This window comes from Solea senegalensis, unplaced genomic scaffold (genome assembly GCF_019176455.1).
Source record: "Solea senegalensis isolate Sse05_10M unplaced genomic scaffold, IFAPA_SoseM_1 scf7180000017240, whole genome shotgun sequence".
In the NCBI taxonomy this organism is placed as follows: Eukaryota; Metazoa; Chordata; class Actinopteri; order Pleuronectiformes; family Soleidae; genus Solea; species Solea senegalensis.
Window position 1 is genome coordinate 240,251 of NW_025322299.1, and position 27,014 is coordinate 267,264.

Here is a 27,014-nt window from a genome sequence, read left to right on the forward strand (position 1 = left end):
CTATCGAATCTGTCGAAAAACACAATTGATAACAAGTTGTTAAAAAGAGCATAAACACGATTAAATGATTTAGAAGAAAAAATATGTCAGTCAATATATTATCTATTATACTATAAGATCAGTTTTAGAAGTACAATTATATTAAAAAAAACTGCAGCACTGGAAAGTGACATAAAACAAATATTACACAACCCTCTTTAAACGTTTTAAACCATTTCTAGTCAAAGTATTAGAGAAATAAACGGCGACAGTATTTTTAATGACTCATTTTCCCATGATGCATCACGGCACGACACAAGCAACGTTACAATCCTGCGACGAAACGTGGGTATCTGTGTCGCTGTTGCAAAGGTTAGTAACGTAGATTCAAATAAACACGTTTTACACACTTCTTAACCGCTGTAGTTCGACTGGCGTGTGTTTTCACGCTATTTTAACCCTGGTTTAAAACTTACAGGCCACTTTAAAGAAGGAAGAAGAGTTAAAACGTCGAAGCAGCAAACGGTTTGAAAATGAATCCACTTCCCTCGGGAACTAAGGACGAATTCCTGTTCAACGCGTCCCTGCTGTACAAGGAAACTTGTCCGGAGCTGTCACGGTTCTTAATGTAAGAAACTTTGTTTAAAATGCCTACATGAATTGCGCTACACTACACTGGTGTGCCCTTAACCGTTTGTCCTCTGTTGTTGTGATTGCGGCATGTGGACGCTAGAGGGAAGAGCTCGACCATAGTTAACTGTTCACTTCCTGGCTGAGTAAAATACATCTCACTGTGTGTGTTTTCATACTAAAACGTTTTATTGTGTACTATTATGTTGGTCCAAGTGTCTTGGACAGAACCACTCAGTTATAAAAAATATATTAAAAAAGAATGAAAGAAAATGAGTTTGGGCTGGGTTTCTAAAAATATTAATTTACGATAGTATTTCATTTATGTAGACACATAAAATCGTGAGCCTCATTTAGGCTGGAAGCTGTAGCAAAATCTTGTTTAACTATTGAATTATATCATTTGATGCCAACAGATTTATATCAGTGAACACAAACTTTAATTGATATCTAATCTGAGATTATAACAAGATTAGACAAGCGTTTATTATTCACTGTGGCACACACTTTAAATCTGGTGCAGCTGCGCTGTCACTTGGAGTTTATGATACCAAAATTTGGTAAAGAGCGACTTAAGGAAAAATGGTACACAACGGTTCCAAATAATTCCATTAAAAGTGCAGAGTTTGGTACCCAGCCCTGGTCATCAGTGAATGGTCTACATCCACTCCTTGGTTTATTATTGTGTTTCCTTAGTGTTGTTCACTCGTGGTTGCATCGTTGCATTTTTGTTGTATATTTGTGCACTCGATCACGTATCATCTGCTGAAATAGACTGCTGTTATTTCTGTGGCATGAATGGCCTGTTGATGCTCTACACAAGTCAGTGGCACACCAGTCGCGTGTGCATTAGGTGCTGAGTTGAGAGAGCGAGAGTGTGTGGGTATGTGGCATCTGTGGCAACTGATGAATTCTGTCTAACATGACAGTCACTCAGGGCTACACAGTAAATAAGTGGTTAGCGCTGTTGCCTTGCAGCAAAAAAACCCAGGTTTGCGAACGAACGACTCCAAACAAGGTCCTCTCTCCATGAGTTTGTATGTTCTCCCCATGTGTGCAAAAACATGCAGAGGTTAAATGGACATTCTAAATTGACCGTAGGGCATAGATGGACTGGTGACATGTCCAGATTGTACCCCACCTTTCACCCTATGTCAGCTGGGATTGGCTCCAGCGTCCCCCATGACCCTCATGTGGTGGATCAAGTGGCAGACAGTGAATGAATTACTATCATTGAGTCTCCTCATAAGGTGTGATTTGAAAAGAGAGCAGCAGGAAGAAAACAAAATGTTAAAGACGTTATGTGGAGAGCCAGATAGTCTTTCTCGTCTCCTCGCTTGCATCCTCCGCATGGTGGATAAAAGGAGTACAGAGTATCAAGGCTTTCCCAACATACCGTCTTTATCCCATTAGCCTCCTGTAGTCAAGCCATTTCATTCCTATCCGAATTATAACACAATAATAATGAATTTTACATAGTCATTTACAGTTCACTGCCTCAGTTTTGTGGCTTCTGCCAAAGTGGGCAATTATTCCATTTGCTTATATGGCATGTCCCACACAGTTGTGATTGCCTTATTGTGTGGAAAGTGAAAGTCATTTCCGGAAAAAAGTCCTCTTAAGACTTGGAGTCTGTGTGTGTATGTGTGTGTGTATGTTAGAGAGACAACTGTCCATATTTTAAATATGTTAATGTGGATATTATCTAGTAGGTGTAAAAGTGTAGCGAATATATGATATGGATGCATGGATGTGTTTGGACTGTTGTGGACCATGTCTGAGTTGGATGTCTGCCATGTCCGAGTGTCCTCCCACTCCCGCATGTTTTCTCTTTCACGTGAGCCAGGAAATTTGTGGGCAGAGCAATGAATGGAAATAAAAACAGAGGCTTTAATAATGAAACCCCATGTCAGGGTCATTTTATGGATTTTGTTTGAGCTCAGCCTTCTCTTTTTTAATATAGAGATCTATTCCACAGATTCAGACCACATTTAATCCTCATGCAACCTTTAAATATTAATTACATATATTAAACATTATATTTTATAATTCTTTCACTTGCAATTCATAGATTTTTGTAAGCATCTTCAAATGTGATCATTTAATATATATATATATATTTTTTAGCAGCTTTTCAAACACATTTACACAATTATTAGCATACACAGCACAAAATATGCAATATCTTCCATAAACCATCTGATTATGAGATTTACTTTGGAGGGATATTACAACCTGGTATATGTTACTGATTACTGACAACACAGTTTTTTTTATGCTTTATTATTTTTGGGTGTCTTTTGCTCCTCTACACCTTTAGATACATTTTTAGTATTTTCTTCCCCAGCCATTTATTATACAACATTACCACCTACTGGATTACAAAAATTACAAATCTTGGGTAAAATATCAGCATTAATTTTTTTGTTAAAAATTAACAAAAATAATTAATAAATATAGGATGGGAATTGTAAAGAAAGGTCCGCCTTTTAATTGTTGATTGTTGTGTCAACAAAACATATATCCCGTTGCATGTGCGTGAACTGTGACTAGCTGTTCAGTCAAACACACAACATGCCGATCTGAATGTTTTCACCGCTGGCTGTAAGACCCAATTGGTTTCATGCCAAATTGCCAGGCAGAGAAGACGCATTTAGTGGCCACATCTAAAATTAACCCTTAGGGTGATGAGCTAATGAAGCCAGAGTGATATTATGGAACACAGGCATGCCTGGAAGGAAATTACTGTTAATAATTAATCTTTCAGATTGAGGTCTTGAATCCACAATCAGTGAATAATAATAATGCAGTGGAAATGAAAATGTCTTGTCAGTGTCCAGTCAAATGGCCTAACACACGTGGTCAGTGTGTGTTGATGTTGTTTTTAGCACTGTTGAAGTATGGATGGTGCTCCCTCTGTGTTCTTCTCGTGGTTTCCGGTGTCTTGTCCTCTCATAGTTATGGCTCATGCGTCAGCGGAGTGTTTTGTTTCATGGTTGCGTGTCGTGACTCATGTACTCGACTCCACATATTTGTCTTCACATTCTGACCTGTCACTGATGCACTATGTCTGTGTGTATCATCGTAAATGTTTATTTAAGTGATTTCAGTGGTCAGTTTTGGGTTGTGAGTGTGTGTGGACGAGCTGTCCATGCTTCCTTGTTTGCAAGATGATGTCACTTTATTGTGGCTCACGTTACCAGTCTAGTGAAGCTGTTTTCCAGTAAGTTCATAATCATAGTTGTGTGTCCAGTAACCAGAGCCTGACTGAGTAAACTGATTTAAAAAAAAAAAGGATGCAGTATGATATCTGGACAAACACTGTCATGATGACTTTTTCTTTATACTGCGTCCGGTTTGTTTCCTCTTCTGATATCAGCAGTAATCAATCACTAGAATTACAGTTTAATCAGAGACGGTCTATGTGTTTATTAAGAATTTAATGAAGGGCAGAGATGATCTTGAAGTGAATCATATAATTGTCCATTTATTTAGTTTGTATAAAATGAATTATTATCTCTCAGACAAGATGACAATTCTTGGATGAGACATGAATAATCAATTAATTGAGCCATTCTTTTTATTTTATTTAAGGAAATATACCTACATACATACAGCAACAATACGAAACTGAAAAACCTATGAAGCAGAGGGAAGAGAAGAATACTGACACTAATGACAACAGTAAAAAAACAAAAACAAAATGGTTTCATAATTCATAATTTTCTGTGATTCACTGAAGAGAGCAATGCAGGACCGGAAGCAGATAAACACTCACATAAACAATAATAATTATGCACATATGCGATATCCTCTTGTACTACAGCTGAACAATTAATAGTTTCCGAATCGAAAACACAGTTTGAAGCAATGCAATTAGCAAATCTCAGAGGTTGCAAATTAATTATTCCATTTTTGACTCTATCTTCTATGCAAATTAAATAAACGTTGGAAAATAATGGGATATGTGGCGGTGCTTCTTTACTTTTAAACGTATTAACAGAATATTGAACTGCACCTTGACTGCAAATATTATATTGCAAATCAAATTTCAACTGCATTATCTGTCAGTAAAATGTGAATTGGATATATTCCCTAAATTGTTCAGCCCTATTCTATACACAACCACACATCCATAAATTTTACCTTTATGATTTATGTTGGTTGCCAAGTTTTTGTCGCCTTTTTTTTTTTATCTCCTCTACTACAGTATCTCTCATCTTACGGCTCCTCTCAGCAAGAGGTAGCCAGTGTCTCCGCCCACAGAAGTGCGCCCCAGACTGTGAGGCACCTGCTGGACTCTTCCTTTGTCACATTCGGCTGATAAATGGAACCCTGCCACTCTATGCTCCAGAGGAATTCAGCGTATGAAGTGTTGGCCGATTGACACTCACCACACCACTGCCATTGCCAGGCTGTCGTGTCTAAATGCCCATTATAGCTTCTAGCATCAGGAGCAGTTTTGCTGTTTTTCCTGATGGTAGCAGCAAAATATCCATGATTGAATTTTGTGCTCTCTTTTTTCTCCTCAGCCAGCACTTCTGTCTGAAATGACATTATCACACTGGAGGCAGCACATAATGTCATAATGTCCTCTCCCTTCCCTCCACCCCTTTGCATCCTCTGGGTTTTTTTTTTTGGATTGTAACCACACTGTAGAGCTCAGTATCTCTAGTATTCACCACCACAACTAAGTGTGCACTTAAAGGGAAATGCATGACAAGTATGTTAATAAGATTCATGCAATGGAAGAGGTCTTTGCGGTGTACGGTTTCTGAGAGCGGCCTCATCAGGGAAGCGTGGTGACAGCATTCCTCAAGAATTCAACTTCCCCACACTCAAACCATCAGTGGTCTGTTCATAGTTTTTCATGTCACTGGATTACATTGTTTTAGTACTGCATCTCAAAGACAAATAAACTTGTATGCTTTAGTGGTTGGTTTTGAATGGAATGATCATTAGAGGTCCAGCAATCATCTCAGGAAATGTTATTCAGTACCTGCCAATCTGCTAACCTTAGAATAATGAACAAGACTTGTGAGTGATAAACACAACTGTTTGTCATGAGCCTTCTAACAGCGTCCATTCATTTCCAGCATTATCTGAGAGAGAGTCTATATAATCTGACCGTTTAATCCACTCACTAATTAATAACTCGCATATGTGGAGGTTGAGAGTGCAAGTGAAAAGTGACAACATCCACTGCAGGAGCCAGCAACTTGTCGACTCCAGATTAACCCCTCCCCCTCCTAAACTGCCAGCCCCGTCCCTGCCTGACATTGCCACACGTGCTGCCGACAATACATTTCCCCTCATTGATTTAATCCTGTGGCTAATTTTAGCAGTCACTGTAGCAGCACATAGGGAGGCCACCGAAATAGTTTGGAGTTGCCCTATATTGTTTGGTGAGGGACCCGTTGGCTTTTTTCCGGTTGCATGTTTTCCAGCGTGCATAATGGGAGGGGCATTTTTTCCAGATTGGTCTTCAGGATTTGTTTGGCTAGATTTATTTTTACATGGTTGTCAAACGCATAATTATCTCATCCTATAATTTTAAAGCTGAGTGCATAGCTTTTGGTGTTTTTTGTTGTTGTTGTTGTTGTTGATGTCATTATTCTGCCACTGTTAGTCTTTGTTAATAGATAAGATGTTAGTTGTTTGCTGTGGCCTTCATCTGAACGTGGCTCTGTTGAGCAATACTATCAGATTAGATTAGATTAGATTCTGACTGAGGGCATCTTCGTGCATATACCCAGGCAGTGCAGCAGTGGGCAGGGCCAAGAACGATCAGGTTGTTTGAGCAGTAGAATTCACTTCTAAAAACATGTGATGGGCACTTTGTGTTTTCAGTCATACACCCACCGTCTTATTAGCACTGTGTAACTGTCGCCTCCATCTGTCTTGAAATAAAACAAATCACTTCCTGTGTGCAGCGCGGAAATTTCGTCAGGAAACGTGAGATCTAAACACCACTGTACTGAGAAACACAGTGACAGTCATGAGGAGCTGTTAGGCTTTTGTATTGTGTGAATGTATGTAACAAATGCTATGCTGGCAATTTATTTGAAATCTTTAGATCAAACTAACCCAAAACTGTATTTGTGATATAATTATTAAAGTTGTAATTTATCATAATCTTGTGGTGTTTTTATGTGTCTAATCTTGTCCCTTTTTTTCCTTTCCATAGGCAAGGGCCCATGAGTATAAATGGTAAGTTAAAATACCTTGCATGTTTTCATCAGTGATGTCCTACAGTGTGATTGAGCAAAAGTATGAAGGAAGGACCTTGTGAAGGTTGATAAAACCTCCCTGAGCCCACAGCCAAAGATACTGAGTCAGCCAGCTGTCCGCGGGAGACGGTCTGGTGAGATCAAACTAGTATCAAAATAGTATATACACACACACACACACAAACTCAGGCACATGCCAGCTGAGACCACATCAGTTGATTGTGGGTCCTTTGAGTCTGACAGTTGAGGCTTTTCTCATCCAAATAACACAGGAACAGATTCCTAACAGAGGAGCATGATAATTTTACTTCTGAAGTCTAGATGTTCAGAGAATCAAGAGAATGTTTGCAATGATGACTTTTTCTCTGCGGCTGTTGAAAGAAAGGAAGATAGGATGTTGTAGTAATTGGCATACAGCCGCCAAGATGATGTTCCAAACATTGACCTTAAATGTAACTGTCCCAAATTAATATTTCGTCACCTCTTCGCATAATATGCTTATGTTAAGGGATACTATTAAGGGATAGAACCTTTAATTAACAAATGTTCTCTTTATATACTCTATCTATACTATCCACTGTTATTACATGGATACTATTTAATCAGAACAGAAAATAAATGTGTATTATCTCCATACTCTCGATATCAGGGAAGCAGGAATCCTCCCGTCTGTCACTGAACACCCTGGTGTGTCCACACTGCTGTCAGTGGGTGCAGCCTGACAATCACCGGATTCGATTGCGTCCGAAGCAGCGCCCATCAGCACAGATGAAGAGGATTCTACGCAGAAGTGCCAAGGGAAAACGACTTACCCTGATGCAGAAGAATCTGCTGCGCAACTTCAAAAGGTCCCCCTCAGTACTGGTGAGAAAACAAAACGCTCAGATCGTACTTTTCTGTACGTTTACTGCAGCATAGTGGTTTTTAGTGGTGTACATGGGAAATATTGACAGAAGGACATTGCTGTTTTTTGGTTTATTTTGGGGCTCATGCTATGCTTTTCTATTTTGGAAATGTAGAAAGCACTTGGAGAGTATAATACCTTTTGCAAGATTGAATCCATTTTATAAATCCTAAATCTGTATCCAGGTCACTACCAAAAATGAATCCTCTATTTCTTGTCCCATAACCTACATCTTTATATAATTTCAACCAAATCTATCATTTACTTTTTTAAGCATGCTGCTCACAACACAGACACATAAACAGACAAGAAATATATTAACATAACTGCTGAAAAGCCAAAATGTCATAGTTTGTAATTTACCAATAGCAATTAGTGTGTTGTGTGTCTTTTTTCTTTAACATTTGGTTGGTAATGGTGATATTTTTGATATTCCTGAAGTTAAAGCTTTTGAATTATACCCTGTAGCTGGTGTTGATCTCTAACCTATAAAGGAGGCCAGACACAAAGATGTTTAATAGTGGTAATAAAAATGTATTGAATTATCATTTTTTTCAATTTAACAAGCCCTTTTTTGTCTCTTAATGTGTTGCTTCCTGCCTTTGTTGCACTAAAGATTGATGAAGTCATTTGGATTTATTGCACAGAAAAGGTCTGGTTTCATTGTGGTACTTCACTCATCATTTCAGCTTTTACCGTGGTCCAATTGCAGACACTCACCCCGTTTCCTCCCTTTAGCTTCCTAAATTGTGATAATAATTCTTTATGACTGTCCTTTTAATGGAGAGCACCTGTTGAGGACAAAGAACAAAATTATTATTTTGGACAGAACTCGCCCACATCAACGATAAGGCCACTGGTGGTACTTGTAGCATGAGAGAGCAGTGATGGAAAAAAAACACATAAGAGTCTCTCTGGTGATCTGACATCAGCCTAATGAACTGCAGCTCTTGTGGAAATGCTGCCGGCTCATTAAAACCAGTTTGGGTTTGTTCAGTATGCATGTATTCACAGCACAAGGCACTCTGAAGCCACCGTCCAATTCATCAGCCGTCTCTGAGGGAGAAGAAACAGACAGAGATGGAGAGGGATCATAGACAGTAACACAGCAGCATGGAGCAAGAGCCAAGAGAGTGGAAAACAAATCCTGTAGATAAGAGAGGTGAACAGGAGAAGTTAAGTGATGGATTGCAAGAGGAAAAAGTTGTCATCTTGTATATTTTTTTTGTACACTATATATACTATAGTTATAGTATATATAGTGTGCCCCTTGCTCTTCACCTTCTGTGGACTATGATGGAGGTCAAACCCACACATTTATGTAGAAGTCCTCTGGAGAAACAGCCTGAAAAGATATTTCTACACAGAGTTTTGAGAGATTAAGTTCTCAACTTGACGCATTTTATAGTGCATACGGATGTTGGTAGAATTTATGAAACAATTGCCTCGGTCACTCTGTAGCCACTGACTCAACAAAGAGAAGTAAAAGAGTAGTACTCACATTCATTGATGAAAAAATAACATTGTGAACTCTGTTGTGAAGTTTATTTTTATCTTTTGAAACATTTCCCTTGTTTGTGTTGTCAGCCTTGGTGCTGCTGTGTGAAGCTGTCTCACTTTACTAGCTCTCTGTGCTTCTTCTGACTTGCCTGCAGAATGAGGCATTCTGTTTGACCACAAGAATATCACCGCAGACACAAAAACAGAACATGTGATGCTGAGAAACATAGAGACAGCCATGTGGATCCAGTAGGCTTGAGGTTTGAATGTAAGAGACATTTACATTTGAAAGTTAAAATGTACAGTTTTAAGTTTGACATGTTCAACTGATTTCAGTAAATCATGAACTATAGTTTCATGATTTAAGAAACTAAGAATTGACTGAATAACAGCTGCAACCCAATCCTGTTTTTTAAATCCATACAGTTAAAGTCATGTATGTCTTTCTCGTGTGATGACTCACACATTGCTAATGTTGTGGGTTGCTCACAGCAAGGCCTCTCGTTCGGCTGTGACTGCGCACCTCTGCACTCACTCTCTTGTCAACACTGTTGTGTTTTGATCCCGATGTGGAATGTCATTGCTTGTTCATCACGTGACTTCATAGTAAACCAAGACAGAGCCTTTCCTTGAAGGTATATTTACCCTATGTTTTCGGTCACTCATCTGTCATATACCGGTATTTAAGGGGGCAACAAGTCAAATCGCGTATGTGACAGGGCACCTGTGTTAGGCAGCAGGGCGACAATGAAGGCAAGAGTTGTGAAGTAGAGAGATAAGGGAAGGAATGTCAGCCACTTCCCTTCGGCTGCCTCCTTCATTTCTCCATGTTGATGAACAGAGCACAGCAGCCCTGCCAGGAAGCTGGGCTCAGGACCTGCCTCCTGTGAAAAGTCTGTAGCTGACTCTGCTCGGCCTATTTAGTGGTTCTTGGTATGGTACGGTTCTGGAATAGATATTAGCAGAATGAGATGTTGCTATTGACTTCCTGTTACATGCAGCCTTGACTTGTTTTCTGTTCGTGGTTCACACAGTTAGGGTTTTTCCTGTGTTTCAGTTTATTATTATTACTGTTTACACAATAATCTGCTCGTCTTCCTTCCGTTAGTCACATAATTAACAGGTGAAGTACAGTAACACATGAAGTGGCAGTTTTCGTGTGAGTATTTGCAAACTGAGATATCCATGTTTGATTGTGTCTCTGCTGAATTTCCTTGCGGTAAAACTGTTCTGAGATCAGTTATTTGTACAAGGTTTGTTTTATTTTCAATCCGGATTACTTTCAAGCTGTTTATTGAGCCCAAATTGCATATCTGTATATAATTTGCTTATATGTGACATATAATACTTTGCTTATATGTGGCATCTTTTTGATGTACACACTCGTACTCATGGGCGTACAATATTTATACTCCTGGGTGTAAATCCCAAATTATCACCTTGTTGCTCTCCTTTTACGGTGTATGTTTGCACTGCCCTCAGGGAAATGTGTTTTCCTTAATTTCTGTGAAGCTGTGTGGAGATGCTATAAATCAGGTATTTGCTGGTTAGATCCCCTCGCAGTCATTATGGAAATAAGTTGGATTGTAGCCCAGCAAGAGGTTGTGACCCTAAATGGAGCGAAGGATAGCAGACTCTGCTCCTCCTCCTTCATTCTTCCTTTCGCCCTCCTCGAAAAAAAATAAATTGATAAATATTACTTCCCAGCAGACTTGTTTATTACAAGAAAGAAGTACACAGTTATGTGTATTTATGTTCTTTTGTTCTGATAGTATTTGCTTTCAGGACAAAAGTAAAGTGATGGAACATAGGTGGTAAGAAAAATGTCCTTTTCCCAGAAGAGCATCCAGCCTGTCATTTATGTCACCTTTTATTCTTGACCTCACCTACCACTTCTCATCCTCTTATCCTTTACTTGTTTCCTCCAATAAAGGCCTTTTTTTTCCCACCTTAACTCCTCTATACGACCGCCCTGTTCCCCTTTATTTCTTCCCCTCATCTTTCTCCTCCCTCCTTTCATGGGCCTCTCTTCAGTACATCCCTCAGTCATACTTTAGTTTGTACTGGAATAATGCTGCTGGGGAATGTGCCTCTTGAGGAGATGATAGGAAAGAGGAGACAGTGATGTTTGGTGCTTTAACTGTTGGCGCTGGGGGAACAGGAAAAGCTGCACGAGGTGGTTTGACATCTCAAGGGTGTCGGGGGTAGAATGAGGGCAGAGTGGAATGTGGCTCAGGGACAGTGGCAATGGCCTTGGGCTTTTTCGATACACTACAAAACAGAGTAGAGTCACTCGGATATAGAAACACTCACGTGTGTAGTAGTGTGGAGGGATTGAGCTAAGTGTGTCCTGAAGTATTTTGAGCATGTTAACCAACATATTAGCACATTAATGTCCTCGGGGAACCTTGAAGAGCCAGTGCACAGAGGAAAACTGAGGAAATCTAACAGACCTTTTCAGAATGCTTGAATATTCACACACATTTTTTTACAGCATTCTTAGTGAGGACACTCATAGACATAATGCATTTCCTAGCCCCTTACCCTCAACCTCAACTATCACAACTAAATGCTTAACATAAACCTAATTCTAACCGTAACCAGGTCTTAAACAGCTCTTTAACATTGTGAGGACAAGCTAAAATGTCGTCCTCATTTATGCACACACACACACACAGACGGTACTCCTTGGGCTAGTATCCGATGCGGTATCAGCGCCCCGCCGTCATGCTTGAAGCCCCACTCACAAGCACAATAAACCCCATAAAGAGAACTTCACGCTGCAATGTAACAGCGTGTCATCTCCCAGTTGTTAGCCTTGCTTCATTTTATTTCCTCAGCACTATTCTAACTCTATTCTGGAACATGGCAGTCACTACTGTATATTTAACTGTAAACCCGCACGAGTGCCAAACTTTAAAAAAGCAATACTGTGCACTACTTGTATCCTTGTTCTCCGGCATTTACTGCTCATTACTCCTTAACTGATCCTGTCAGCACATGTGCTTATTATTGTCACTCAACACAACTAGGCCGCTGTAAAGCTACGCACGTGCCATTACTTACCCTCTTCAGAGAAGAATCTTCAAATCCAAATCTGTATGTTTATTTTTATAGCTTGCCTTAAAGACATAGTAACAGCGACAAAGATTTAACCCTTGGGTCTCTTATAATTTTCCATGTCATTAAAGTAAGGTTGACTTTTAAACCAAACCATGATGGTGTGTTTGGGATAAAGCATCCACACATGATATATTGAAGATTATGTGGACATATTGAATTGAATTGAATTGAATTGAATTGAATTGAATTGACTTTATTCCTCCCCCAGGAGGGAAACACACATTCACCACAGCTCAGTTGTGAAAAAAAAGAGAATAGAATAAAAATAAGAATAAGAATAAAAAAATAAAAAAATATATAATAAAATAAGATTAAAAAAGAACAAAAAAAGAACAATACAGTGCAATAGTGTGATTGTGATCACAGCATATTTCTGTGATACTCTGCAAAAACGGGCCACACGGTGGTATAGTGGTTAGCACTCTCGCCTTGCAGCGAGAAGACCCGGGTTCGAGCCCCGGTTGGAACAAGGGCCTTTCTGCATGGAGTTTGCATGTCCCGTGTGTGCGTGGGTTCTCTCCGGGTACTCCGGCTTCCTCCCACAGTCCAAAAACATGCAATGTGGGGAATAGGTAAATTGGACACTCTAAATTGCCCTGCGATGGACTGGCGAACTGTCCAGGGTGTACCCCGCCTATCGCCCGATGTAGCTAAGATTGGCACAGCACCCCCCGCGACCCTCTGGTGGAGGATAAAGCGGTTAGATGATGACTGACTGACTCTGCAAGAACTTCATCAAACCTTTTTATGTTGCAAGTTTGCAATATCGGACCACACAGTTGGTGTAGTGGTTAGCACTCTTGCCTTTGCAGCAAGAAAACCTGGGTTTGCGACCCGGTTTCTGCATGGAGTTTGCATGTTCTCCCCGTTTGTGCATGGGATTAGGTGAATTTGACCATAGGTGTGAGTGTGAGAGTTAATGGTTGTTTGTCCCTATATTTGTCCCTGTGATGGACTGGCGATCTGTCCAGCATGTACACTGCCTATCGCCCTATGTCAGCTGAGATTGGCACAGCTCCCCTCCGCGAACCTTATGTGGAGGATAAAGTGGAAGAAGATGGATGGATGGACGGATGACAAACATTTTAAACCATAGTGGATAACATTATTCTTAAATTCAATCTGGGTAAAAAGCATTATTCTTGTTGATAAGTCTTCACACATGAGTCTTTATCTTCCCTACAGCCGTTGTTGTTATTTGTTTGTGCCAGACCTGCTGGTGTGATGCAAGATAAAATGTGGTCTGTATCACCACCAGCAGAGACAGAAGGAGAGATTGGGCGTCTTTTGTAAAGACAGTGTCCAGTGGGCAGCTTTGAGCTTTGCATTCAGATCAGTAAGTGTCTCTGTATTTACTGGACAACCTGCCTCCAGACATGGTGACTGGCTGCCAGCACCATCACAGTGCAAGGCCATGGTTAGAGGAAAGTTTGCTTGTATTGATCCCCCAACAGCTCTTCTGCTTTCAGCATTATTGTGCTGTATCGATATATTCTCAAATGACTTTGGCAAGAAATACGTGCCATTTTTCATCATTTTGAGAACACGCTCACACAAAAACAAACTGAAAACTCAGTCAACATTCAGCACCTACACACCTTTGTCAAGTGTATATTCATTTCACAGTGTCTCTCAGGCACTTAAAGCAGTCAGTCGCTTCGTTTCTCTTCTCATCTTCCTCCTCTTGGGTGGTATCGTACTGCCAAGGTCAGACTAATCAACCCAAACTAACCTCTGGAAGTAGAAAGAGAAAGGCAGGAAGAGGTATTTATGGCACCACAGCTAATAATAGACATAAGGGTCTATCTGCAAAATTGATTTACATGGGTCTGTCTGTGTTGGTGCTTCCGTGTCTGTGTGTCATTTCACTCCTTTTTTTGACATGAAATGCATGTTTTACTTCTTACACACAGTGTTACATTAATGTATATAAGGAATTCATGTAATGTGGTTGTAGAACTGTGTATTTCTTAAAACAATTTTTACATGAAACGACAGGAACTATGTCTCTAACAGTGCTTTTATATATTAAAGCTTGTGCTATTGTTCCTATACATTCTTAAAAAGTGAGATTCACTGGATGTTAAAGTGGCAAATGACAGACTGTTTATTTTCTCTGTGTGCACGTGAGCCCTGTGAGCAGATTTTTTTTACAACTTCTTAATGACACAAAGGGAAAATAAACAGCTGCTGTTACTAGGGTTTATAATGAATACATGGTGTCTATTTTTATGATTTAAAGGAGAAGTAGCAGGTCCTGACACACAACATATGCATGTGCAAGATGGCCAAGAGTACATATGGACCATGTGCATGTGGTAATTCAGAAAACAAACTTCCTTAATTGTTTGGACTGGAGTAGGATCAAAGGTCAAGGATGGGCTAGTGTGATAAATACTGTATATGCACAGGTTTGAGGCAGTTTGGTGGATTTCAGTGTAACGTTGCAGTCACATTTTGCTCCTCTGACCTATATGTATATGTAAGATTTTGTTCACTAGGGTACCTTTATTTTAGCTAAAATATTCCTAACACTCTTTAGATCCATAGGAAATCTGTACTTGTATTCAAGATGATGGATGGATGATGTTTAATTTAAGTCGCCCTCTAATGACATCATTCGCTTTATCTCGGCTATTGGGAAATGACGCTGGAGATTTTACATAACTGTTGTGTTTATTTGTCACCAATAGATCATGATTACTCACACCACCAAAGCTCTCCCGGACAGCAATTCCCATGGAACCACGTGCTTGGCGACATCATCAAACTAGGTCTTCTGTTATGGTTCTGACTGAAAGACCTCTCGTGGCAGAAATGATATACTGTCCGTTTAAAGTGAACGAAAACATAAATGTAATTTTATCCTTATTATTCCACGAGCGTGTCGATGGTTGTTTATACTTTTCGTATGCTGAAGCTCTGATATGTCACCTTTGTCATGTGCTTGACGGACTGCTGTGCAAGGATCAGCAGCTTAAGATGAGAAAATGAAATCTCACTCCAAGTGCATACCTTACATGTTAGAGGATTAGAGCAAATTAAATAGGTAGACGTGATAGTATTTCAATTCAGGTTATCAGATCTCTACACCATATAGCCGTCATACTATACATGTTTAGGAGTGGATAGTGACACTTTGTTGACTTTGTTGTCTTTTTATAGAGTCTGTCACATTGGTGCCAAAGCACAGGCCATCTGTTGATAGTAGAGACACTCGTAATGACAAGAGTTTATTCTCTCCGTAAACATCCATCTGTAGCCAGCCAGCTGTCTGTCAGTCTGTATTTCATCCACTTCACCAACAATCCAACCTCTTGTTTTGCTACCGTGTCATTTCACCTCGGCAATCATTGCTCTGTCATTGAGTTCATATGATTACGTGTTACAGCTGAGTTTATATCACCACGAATGACTTGAGAACAAATATTTTTGTTTGAGTGTTCGACAACCACATCCTGTTAAGAACTGATAAGGTAAGACTTAAATAATCCGCAGGAGGAAATTGGGTAGTTTTAGTAGGAGATAATCAAAGTTAATGATGGAAAAGTTCTTCGAAATAACAATAAAGCAAAAACAATGCAATTTAGTATTGAGTATTGGTTAAATTTCGAAATGTTCATCACTGGCATCAATTTAGTGTGTTTGTGTTCCTATAGGGAAATTATTTGTCAATGATTTGCTTTACAAGTCTGTGGTTATTTGTTTACTTTAATACCAAGGTATGTAACATTAATTGCCTGTGTAGTATTGTGCACTGCGTCTTTATATTAATGCATTTTAGTGCTAATAACAAAAAGAGAAGCCTGCAGACAGTTGAGTTAATTCCTGAATATTTAGTGTGAAGAACCTTATATTCTACAGATAACTTATATTTTAATGCTTTTCCAGCCTTTTGCCTTATTACTTATTGTGTAATGTGTTTAGAAGAGGTTAAGAAATGGCAAATTTAATAAAAAGAAAATGGCTTTTAGCACTTAATATTCTATTAAGCGTGACACTTTGTCTGCTAAAACAGAGCCCTGTTTATTTATGTTTGTGTGTAAATTATTTGATAATACAGCATTATCACAATGATGATAAACTGCACACTTAATCCAGAGTAGATGACACCTTATTGTGTTTTAATCTCATTTATTGTGCAAAGTGTTTTTGTTTAATGATTGCAGTATTGTAGTTTTGTGGTTAACTGAACTGAATGTAGCTTTCAGCTCCAGATAATTAAATTTGTAGACCTGCCGATCATATTATTATATTACAGTATGGGGAAATGACTTCTTACAACACAAGTCAAGATTGTTACCAGTAAACAGTGATTATCTCCCAACCACATTTACTCCAGTGTTTTCAATGTGTGCTGCACCAAGCTCATCAATTATTCACTGTTATGATAACTCTGTGTTTTATTGAATTTATCAAGCACATTTTGTGTAATAACTCCTCAGCCATCTCTGTTTATTTGGACACAATGTCTTTTTGTTTGTTTTTTCATGCTGCCTGAAAGTATATTAAGTATGTAGGTAGGTAGGTTAGAGTGTCACTGTTAAGAAACAGCAGAGTGCTGACTCTCCCATAGATTATTTGACCCTTTTTGTCAGTGCATTGGTCAGTCCTCAGTTGAGCCACGCCCCTCCACAAAGATGGGTGGGTCAGTTGCTGGGCTCGTCAGTATATAGCTGGACGCCGGGGCTCGTGTAGTAAACACTTCACACATGCTCACATAGAGAGAAAGAGGAACTTGGTCCTCCTGCTGCACCGAAACCCAACTCTCCAGCATACACCTGTCAAAATCTGAAATGGCTGCGTTCGTGTCGGTGAGTCTTCCATCTCATCAGCATTCACAACTGTCAACGGCTTGGCTCAGACCTGCTGAACCCTGCAGTGGTGGTCTGCTCAGACCCGTTTTAACCTTGTGCACCTCGTTATAGCTTGTGTTGTTGACGGTGCTTATGTTGCTGATGCTTGGGAGGAATCTTTTATTCAGGGAGAGCATTTTTATTCACTATTATTCTCGGCAGCACTGTAACAGGTTCAGTTGCACAGTCATTTTCAAAATACTCTCAGGTACGAATGGAAAACAAGTTGAATAAAAAGTCATGAGCTTCATTATTCACTTGAGTAAAAAACAAGAACAAAACTTTGAATTTGTTTTATAGTCTGAACCAGCTCCTTACCTTGATGATGTGACTGTTTCCAAACTGTTACGGTAACTTCTGTTTGTTTGTTTGTTTGGGATGGTGTTGTAAACACTCCCAAACATGACTTAACTGTGAAAAACGGCTCAGGGAGTTGAACTGCAAATGCTGGCTGGTGGCTCTTATAGTATCCATACCCTGAATAGGTGAAATTGCATGGCAACAACACTGCCTTGGCCTCTCATAAGCTAAAGTCAAAGTTTCCCCCTCCTGCTTTAACCAATCCAGTTATTAACAAACACAGGAAGATAAGATAATCTCAGGAATGCTTGGCAAGGCCATTAGGAAGAATCTCAGCTGTTAAGTGATTCATGTTCCACTATGAGTTCCTTCTGTGTCTTGTGTTCCATTGTGAACTGTTCTTCAACTGTGAGATGGAGTTACACGTGCCTGGGAGTCTGTGCAGTAGTAGAAAGTGTGTGTGTGTGTGTGTGTGTGTGTGATGGAAATGAATGAGTGAGTGACAAAACATTTACCTTCCTCTGTTTGATTTACAACAGTTACAAGTAGTTACCTTTTAGAGAACAATGAATATTCTTATGAAGTAGGGAGATACTTTAGATTCCACTCATGCAATATCTTTTTACAAGTTCCTTTTCTCTTTTTTATTCCAGATGGCCACCTGCCACACTTGCAACCAGACGTCCAGACACAAGGGAATGAACAGGGACTTTACAACTACTCTTGCTAGGAACCACAGCACCCCAGGAAGCGCTGTCAAACACAAGCCTCCAGGGTCGGCCAGCAGATCCAACAAGTCTACCCCAAAAACTCCCTGCAAAGACAAGACACCTGTTCATACACCAAGGTAAGTTATTTAAGTTCAGCTGTATTAATGTCTCCTCAGCTAAAATCTGAGATATAACCTTCCAGGACTAAATTTGGTTGGTGTACCAATCATCCAAGAATGTGAGGTGTCAGACATGTTCGCCTTTGAATGATTATGTTTCAAATATTCAGCATTAAGAGAACTGCAGCGAGGCGCGCAGGTGGTACGTGCTGGCATCCATGCTTGCCAGATCATATACTTGTTGACAGTACACTTAATTATTTCCAGTCAGCCAACAAAATATTGAGTTACTTCATCGTGCGTCCTTCCTCGCTCTCTTTCTGTCTCTTTTTTCCTCCCTCCTCATCTCTCTTATCCTCTCTCTCCAGGTCGTCCAGCTCCTCTAACACTCCTGGGTCAGGATCGTCTTCCACCAAGTCTGCCTCTAAACCTAAAAACTGGGTTGTTCAGCGCCTTAGCAAGATTCTCATGCGAGACGACAACAAGGGCAGCAAGAAGGGCGGCTTGAAAGATTTTCTTTCTTCACTTTGAGTGTCTTGAGTGTCTCATTTTGAACTCCTAAGTTTGTAACTTGTTTATACCAAAGGCTGAGAGGGAACTAAGCAGAATAGCTTTGGTTTCTGAGCCGTTGTGGGAAGAGTTACAGTTTGTCCACCAACTATTGCTGGGTTGTTTGGAATGGCGCCTCTGGAATCCTCAGTGCAGGAACTGGAAGCACTGGGAAGGCTATTTTGACTACTGATGGAGGGGACTGCATCCTCCAGTGACCCTGTAAGAGGAGAGTGCATTTTTGATCTAATTAAGCACATGCCTCCAGTAATGGCTGAAACAGAACAGTTAACCAATCTGTGCTCTGTGAGGGCATTGGTGGCATGACAAGCTGGTTCACATGCCAATATATTTCTTTATTTTGGATCTTTTTTTCTAAAGATTTTAATTGTCATTTATATGATTATTCTCTGTATTTGGTATTCATGTGACTTGATGTTAAACCTCTTGTATTTACTTTTCTACTCTCCACAAGAGTGGTGTGTTTGTATTTTGTTAGCACTGGCTAAACGTGACAGATTTTTTTTAAATATGATTTATTTCGCTAACAAATTATGTTAATTCTGTGTAAGTCACCAATGGAGATATTTGTATTTGGGATCCACCAGTTGTTGTTTACATTTAATAGGCACAGTTGCCTAAAACCTGAACACAAAATAATTAATAACGATACACTTTTTGATTTTGATTAATTTTTATTCTGTTTATTTGTTTCTTTGAATATGTACTTGTGAATGGTTACTCTTCATTTTTTTAAGAGGAAGAATTTAAATAATGTCTGAATTTTGTACTGCCTTATTACTTATCTGTTGTTCATTGGCTGTTCAGTGTGTGTTTATATGCTGATATACCTCACATTTGTATTCCAACATCTTAAATCTGTGAATAAAATATTTTCAGTCTGGTAAACTGCTCTCTTGTCCTCCACATCTCATATTATATATCAGTAACTGTACTGATATACATACCAACATATTCAGCTTCAATTATTGGGGACATTTTAAGGAATCTTTCACTTCAACCTGACAGCTTTGCAATTGAGAAACTGGGTTTAAGATACTGTAAAACAACAAAAAGATATTAAATATGCATATCAATGTAAAATAACATTTACAAAAGTTTTATATAGATAGATCATTTTTGATCCAGAAGGAACTTCAAATATATATATATATATATATATATATTGTAATTTATATATACCTTGCTCAGGGGTACTCCAGCCCCTTTTTGACCTGCTGGGGACTTGAACCGACAACCCTCCAGTTATAAGCTTTCCCTTTCCACTTGGCCATGGGCTGATCAAATATATATATATATATATATATACATAAAAAGATATTACATATGTATATTAATGTAAAATAACATATACAAAAGTTTTATAGAATTATAATTAAAATATATATACCTGTATATACCATATATATGTGTGTATGTATATATATATGTATATACACACATATGAATACATACACACAATAATTTTATTGTTTAGTAATCCAAAGTTTAACTGTAGTGTGGGTCTGTGTGTGTATTACCGGCCTTGTCCTGCAGGTGGCACTGGACTTCAACGGACCATCCTTGCCGCACAGGAAGTACAGCAGCTCCACCACAGCAGAATTAGCAAACTAGCAGCTGTTAGCACGTAACCCTGGATTTCTAATTGAATAAGATATAGATATTTTTTTTACCATACATGCTGCTTTATTTATAAGTTGGTAGTTGCAGGGGAACAGTTAAAGGATATCAGGACAATGTCGGACAAAAAGCGAAGACGTGAGAAGGAGGACAGACGAGACCACAAGCGACACAAGACATCCAAACATGATCTGGAGAAACTCAAAACACAAACGACTAAACTCAACCAAGAAGTCCAGAAACTAAAACACGTCGAAACATTGTGCGTAAGATTAGTAAGAGGTGATCTGTAAAAGCTTGTAAACGTGTGCATGACCTGCTAATTCTACCTCAAATACTTGCTCTCTTTTAAAAGTTGCTGTATCCGTGATGTGTTTGTTTTAGTGTTGTCGGGGAAGGCTTAATATACGTGTTTTCTTCTTGCAGCTATGAAATGCCACCACCTGGACTCATAAAGGTAATGCTGTCACAAACACTTCAGATCCCCAGGTGAATGTGGAGATGATGAATCGAGACTTTGGTGCAGCATAAACCAAATAAGTGACAGTGATGTTCGTGGGACAATATATAATATTATAGTGCATTGCCAAAATAGCTCTCACAATAAGTCAATTGTGGTGAATTTCTTTTACTAAGATTATAATGAATAGGGAAAATTGTCATGACTTGAAAATGCAGCCTCGTCAACATACAGTCCTAGTTATTTACTTTGGAAGCCTGTAACTCTCCACTTTTTCCACTGTTCCAGGTCCTCATGAATTGTTTTTCACCTAAGAATTTTACTTGTAATGTTAGTCAAATTAGTGAATCTCTTTCCTCTGTATAAACAGACAGTAAATGTGCACAACACGGTCACAACACAATTACTTTAGATCAGGAGAATCGTGACCGAAAATGTTTATATCATCCAATACCAAGTGATATTTGCTGTTGCAGGAGAGTGACGAAAAACCAGAGGACTGCATTCCTGCTGAACCAGGAAATGAAGAAGCCAGGACCTTCCTGGCAAATGCCCCCACTAGGGGGTTGTGGATGCCTCTGGGGAAAGAAGTAAAAGTGATGCAGTGTGAGTATAATTACACTTTTTTCAAGAAGTGTATCTGGATTTTGCTCTGAAAGAGTGAACCAAGGTGCTCACAGAGATTCTCACAAACCCTGGGGACACGTCTCACTGCTGTAGAGATAAGGGGCTGATTCCCACAGTTTAAATTTATCTTGTAATGAAACATGTTTGAAAGAAAAAAAAGAAGAGGGAATTTGTGAGGAAATGCCTTTTTGTTGTGTTTTTTCTTACAGATTTCTTCAGGGATGGGCATGAATATTTGATTTTCTTTTGGAAATAAAGTCAGAGAGGCAAGGTTGGAAAAGCAGGAGGAATAGAGGAAGACCACAGAGAAGGTTCATGGATTTGTAAAGGAGGGACAGTTCGTGGAACACAAGGGATAGAACAAGAGGGAGGCAGATTTGTCCTGGCTCCTATTGGTTGCCCCTCTGTCCACTGTTAGATTAATAGTGATTGGCTTGAATGGTGCCAGGATAGATGGAATTTAGTCTTACTGTGAGGGAGGTCACGCCCATTTGGAAATGAACATAAGCCAGTTTTGAGAAGATCTTGAAAGTGTCTTGGGCTGTATGTTAAGTTTCTTATTTGTTGTTGTTGTTGTTGTAGTGAAAGCAGCAGCAAACGCTAGTGGGATTTACTGCAGGTGGGAGTAAACCACTATCATTAGTGTATAACCACCAGAACTTGACATTTAATACTGTGAACATTTTCGTTCAGCCTGGAAATTAATAACGGTGTTGTGAGGATTACCTTCTGTCCCTTTTGGTCAAAGACTGTCATTATGTTTGGTGTCCATTTTTTTCCCTCCATCCCACTCATTTTCATGCTGTGTGAGGAGTCAACACATTCTGCAAAATGTGAGCTGGAGTCGCTCTCCCCAGTCTTTATAGAAGGTTTTTGGATTTGTCATTTATTTTAAAGGAATAGAGACACTTCAAAGTTGTGTGGTCTCATTTCACAAGTTCTCAACTTTGTCCACCGTTAAGTTAAAGTGTAGACTAGAGGATTCAAAGACGTACATTTTTAAGAGGAAGGGAGAAGTTTAATCTTTACTCGTATTAATATTTCTTTGGATATTAAAAACAATGAAACTACAGGACAGAAAACTGAGGCTTTCCAGAGCCTTGAATTTTAGTTAGTATTATGTGTTGCTTGCGTTATGATTATCTGTGGTTGTATAGTATATAGTAGTAGGTCGTAGGTGTCATATAATTGTATACTCGTGGATTTAATAGCTTTGCTAGTGAGGGCTTTGGATTCAGTTGAAAGCTGTAGAGCACACAGTTGGATCAATGTCTATTTAAAAACCAATCATAAATCTGCAGTCGTGAACCTGACATGTTGACATCCTTTTTACCCCTCATTAGACAGAAAGAGGTGTTTTATGTTTGTTTACGTGGTTTTTTTTTCCAGGCTGGAGATGTAAGCGTTACGGCCACAGGACAGGAGACAAGGAGTGTCCTTTCTTCATCAAAGGCAACCAGAAACTGGAACAGTTTCGAGTAGTAAGTGTGTGTGTGTGCTGTTCGTGAAAATGGCCCACCCGTAGATATTTACAGAACATATCACATCATGGTCAGACTGAATTATCGCAACGAGTGGCCGAGACTTAAGTCCTGACCTAGACGGAGGTTAACGACAGCGCGTGGGCTTCTTTAGTTTACACTGAGGGACAAGTGGCAGCAGATGTCCTCACACAGTGTCTGAAACGCAACAATATACAGTCCTACCTCCTCCTGCCGGAGAAACTCTGCAGTGATTACCATAAATGCAACTGTTTCATATTTTCCCCCGCTTGTGTTGTCACAGGGAGAGTTTAAAAAGTGCTGACATGACATTAAAATCAAAGCCGTTGTTGGCACGTGGTACGGTAATATCCTGAATCCATTATAAATAATATTAACTCTTTTCACAATCGGAATGATTTCATTTATTCCTTTGAGATCACTTTTGACCGGTTGTGATTGTTATTTTTTTTTTTTTTACAGGCTCATGAAGACCCAATGTATGACGTCATTCGGGAAAACAAGCGGAATGCAAAAGAAACCAGGTACGTGCGTTTGTTTTTCTTCACCCACATAAACTGCACCTGGGTTTGAACCCATTTATGTCGTGTACATGGACGTTCTCACCTGATGGCTGGTTCTCTGTGCCAGTGTCTTGCATATAATGTTTGACTCTGTGTGTGTGTGTGTGTGTTCATGCAGAGCAGCTTCACATACATATTAAGTTTTATTTTGCATGTAAAGGTTATAACAATCCTTGAGGCTACAGCTGTGTGTACGTGCGTGTGCACTACATTAATACTAGCATCTTCTTTGTAAGGGAAACATAGCTTGTGTTTAAGTTGCACATACACTATTTCGTATGTGGTTATTTTCACTTTCACACCACTACATTTCTTCGAACCCACTACATTTACTCGTTACTGCCAACTAAAATCAGAAGAAGAAGAGTTGGTATTATGGTCTGTATTTATATAAAGCTTTTCTTGTCTTGATGAACTGCTTTACGCCGCAGTTTTCACCCATTCACACATTTCAACATGGGGGTTAAGTGTCTTGCTCAAGGACACATATAGACTAGCAGAGCCAGGAGTTGAAAGACAACTTGCCCTACCACTGAGCAAGTACAGTAAATGTCATATACTTTAAGACTTTTACTTAAGTAATATCATAATAAAGTGACTTCAAGTCATTTTCTGCTCAGGCAAAGTCACTGTGAACTCATTTTTTGACCCTAACTTAAGACTCCATAGTCTACTTGTGAGACATGACTAAATCCACTTGATACTATTTATTATATTCCTTCAAGGTCTTCACTACATATGTTTGAACTGATGTACCACGAGCTATGATTCTCATTCCATTACTCATATTTAGAATTGTGTCCCAAGTTTTTTTCCCAATGATTATTGATGTGATGCTTGTGTTTACATTCAATATTGTAGCTTTTGTAAGAAGATGCCTGATGGAGGCCTGGTGTGTGATGGATGCCAACGGTGTAGTTGTTATGTAGTTTTTATCCTTTATTTCAAAAGTGCATTTGAGGAAAGGTCTTTGAGCTGATAAGAGATTTTTAAAAAAAAAAAGAGAGTTGAGGGCTTTCATGATGTAGTTGACATTGAGGACACTTTGAGTCATATTGTCCCAAGTGTTGATATGATGGTTGTGTGAACACCGTAATAAGGGCTGATGCTTTCACAGAAGTGTGTCAAGCTTTTCCTCAGGAGGAGGTACTTTCATGGCTGGCTGAACACTTAGAGGTCGCTTAATAGCTCCAAAAACGGTACAACACTGGTGTGGGATGGCAAGTATTCCCACTATAATACTATACATACATTATCTCTTTTTGTCTTTGAGCACTCAGTTTGTGATGTACTCTTTCGTCTTAAACCTTATTTTTCTGTCAAAGCTTAGTAAATTCGCTTCTTTGATTGAGTTGGTGATCAACTGAAGTCATGAGTGCGGTGGCCTGGAAGTGCAAACCAATATAACATTTTTTTTTTGAGACAAATTTATATTTTCGAAAAAACAAATTCACAAAATATCAACCACTTTAACAAAAAACAGTTTCAAGGTTCAGTTATTTAAAAAATATCACACTTCTAATTATGATTTTAATTGTCTCCTCTTTGTTTAGGTTGTTGTTGTTGCTGCTGCTGCTTTGTTCAAACACTTTGTACTAAATCTTTCAAAGCCATCTGAACTTGAGCTTCCTAAGTGACAGGATGACCTTGTTATCTCAAGTGGTGGCAGGTACTTGGGCACTTTTTGAAGTATGTGGTGAACTCCACAGTGTGGAAACATCTGTACTAGGACGACGACAGTGGCGTCCTCAAGGACACTTGATATGTTTGCCAACCGGGGCATCCAACTACTTCTGTTTCCCCGCCGCTCTCTAATGTGACCCTCCTCTCCTCCGTGCTCTTCTTTGTCTCTAGGATCAAGCAGCTACAGCAGCTGCTTCAGGACACCACCTCCTCCTCTGACACAGACAGCTCATCCTCCTCGTCCTCCTCCGATCACCATCGCGGCAAGAAGCAGAAAAGGAGGAAGGACAAAAAGAAGAAGGACGCCAAGAAGAAAAAGAGAAAGAGCAAGCGAAAGCACAAGTCGTCCAAAGCCAGTGGCAGCTCGGATACAGATTAGGAGTGTGGAACGCGCGCGTGAATTACGTGCTTCAAAAGTGGGATGTTACTGTGAGTGAAGTAGCGGCAGAGGCACATTTTTACACACAGAGGGTGAAGTGTGTTCTGCAGAGTGCATGAGTGCGAGCTGCCCTTTGGAGCTGTACTCTTTCCTCAGCAGCCTTAAACTCTAAAGCTGCACATATCCACCGCGCATGGCTTTCACCAGCCGTCGCATCCGCTTCAGGGCGACGACTCGCAGTCACATCTCTCCGTGTCACGTTAGATCAGACTGCACCGCGCGGTCGTGTGTGTGCGCGCACGTGTACCTCGGTGCATATGTGTGTGTCAGAACGCATCAACTGTGTTGGTAATGAATCTAAACTGTTGTGAATTGAGCCCATTGTGTAAGATGATAATAACAACCTCTGTTGGCTTTAATATAATACAGTAGCATGTCTGCAAAGAGATTTTATTTTTCTGCTTTTTCACTGGAATCAAATAATTATTTTCAACTGTATGTTAAACACAGAGCAGTGCGGATAAAGAAAAACCAAGCGACGACAGTCAGAATTTTGCTTCCACTCAACCAAGAATGTTTGAATACTTGTGACTGGATATAAATATTTGAAATGATCTGAGGTTGGAATATGCTGATTTGCCTTTTTTTTCCCTCAAAAAGCCACAGGCATTTTTTTTTAAAGGGTTTACTCAAATCTAGGCTGCGAAAAAACAAAGCTGTTTATCATTCTGGCCTTGACTGAATGGAAATGATGGTGTTTTTGATCTTTGGAGGATAGAACAGAGAATCAGGTTTGGTCATTTAAAAAAAAAAGTAGACGGCACAGGACTGTGGTGACCTTCTAACTGCAGAATAACACGATTCTTTTGATCTTTAGCTCTGATAGCCGCAGAGTTCTCAGAGACTAGCAGCTCGTGGTCGCCACTTCACTTCGGTGCGCGAGTGTAAGGTCACATGTGAGGAAGTAGCAGCACATTTTGAGGAGTCCCTGCGGAAATGAAACTCGAAACATTCCCTCTTCCTAATGACCCTGATGGAGAGACAATTACAGCAGACCTGCAGGGAACAAGCAAACTAGATATTCATTTAGATTTGTGTCGTCGGCTTTCGGCAACGCCGGAAAGCTGTGGGGAGTTGATGTGTTCTGTTCCACCGAAGAGTGAGAGATTATTATGGAGGTGTTATAGCTGTAGTTTAGAGCATCATTTTATTTATTCTCCCCCCTCCGCTCTCTCTCTCTCTCCTTACTGTGGCAGCTC

General features: G+C 39.6%; 2 protein-coding genes across 2 annotated transcripts; both read left to right on the top strand.

The window, feature by feature from the left end:
* The first annotated feature begins 286 nt into the window (after window positions 1-286).
* On the top strand, window positions 287-19,809 carry cunh18orf21 (chromosome unknown C18orf21 homolog). Its single transcript, XM_044018464.1, has 6 exons — window positions 287-351; window positions 458-607; window positions 6,797-6,819; window positions 7,489-7,703; window positions 18,176-18,369; window positions 18,720-19,809. The coding sequence occupies exons 2-6, from the start codon at window positions 513-515 to the stop codon at window positions 18,880-18,882; spliced, it is 690 nt and encodes a 229-aa protein (XP_043874399.1). The 5' UTR covers window positions 287-351; window positions 458-512; the 3' UTR covers window positions 18,883-19,809.
* Window positions 19,810-20,480: 671 nt separating this feature from the next.
* rp9 (RP9 pre-mRNA splicing factor) lies at window positions 20,481-26,369 on the top strand. Its single transcript, XM_044018456.1, has 6 exons — window positions 20,481-20,803; window positions 20,968-20,998; window positions 21,478-21,607; window positions 23,018-23,109; window positions 23,593-23,654; window positions 25,548-26,369. The coding sequence occupies exons 1-6, from the start codon at window positions 20,658-20,660 to the stop codon at window positions 25,753-25,755; spliced, it is 669 nt and encodes a 222-aa protein (XP_043874391.1). The 5' UTR covers window positions 20,481-20,657; the 3' UTR covers window positions 25,756-26,369.
* Window positions 26,370-27,014: the final 645 nt, after the last annotated feature.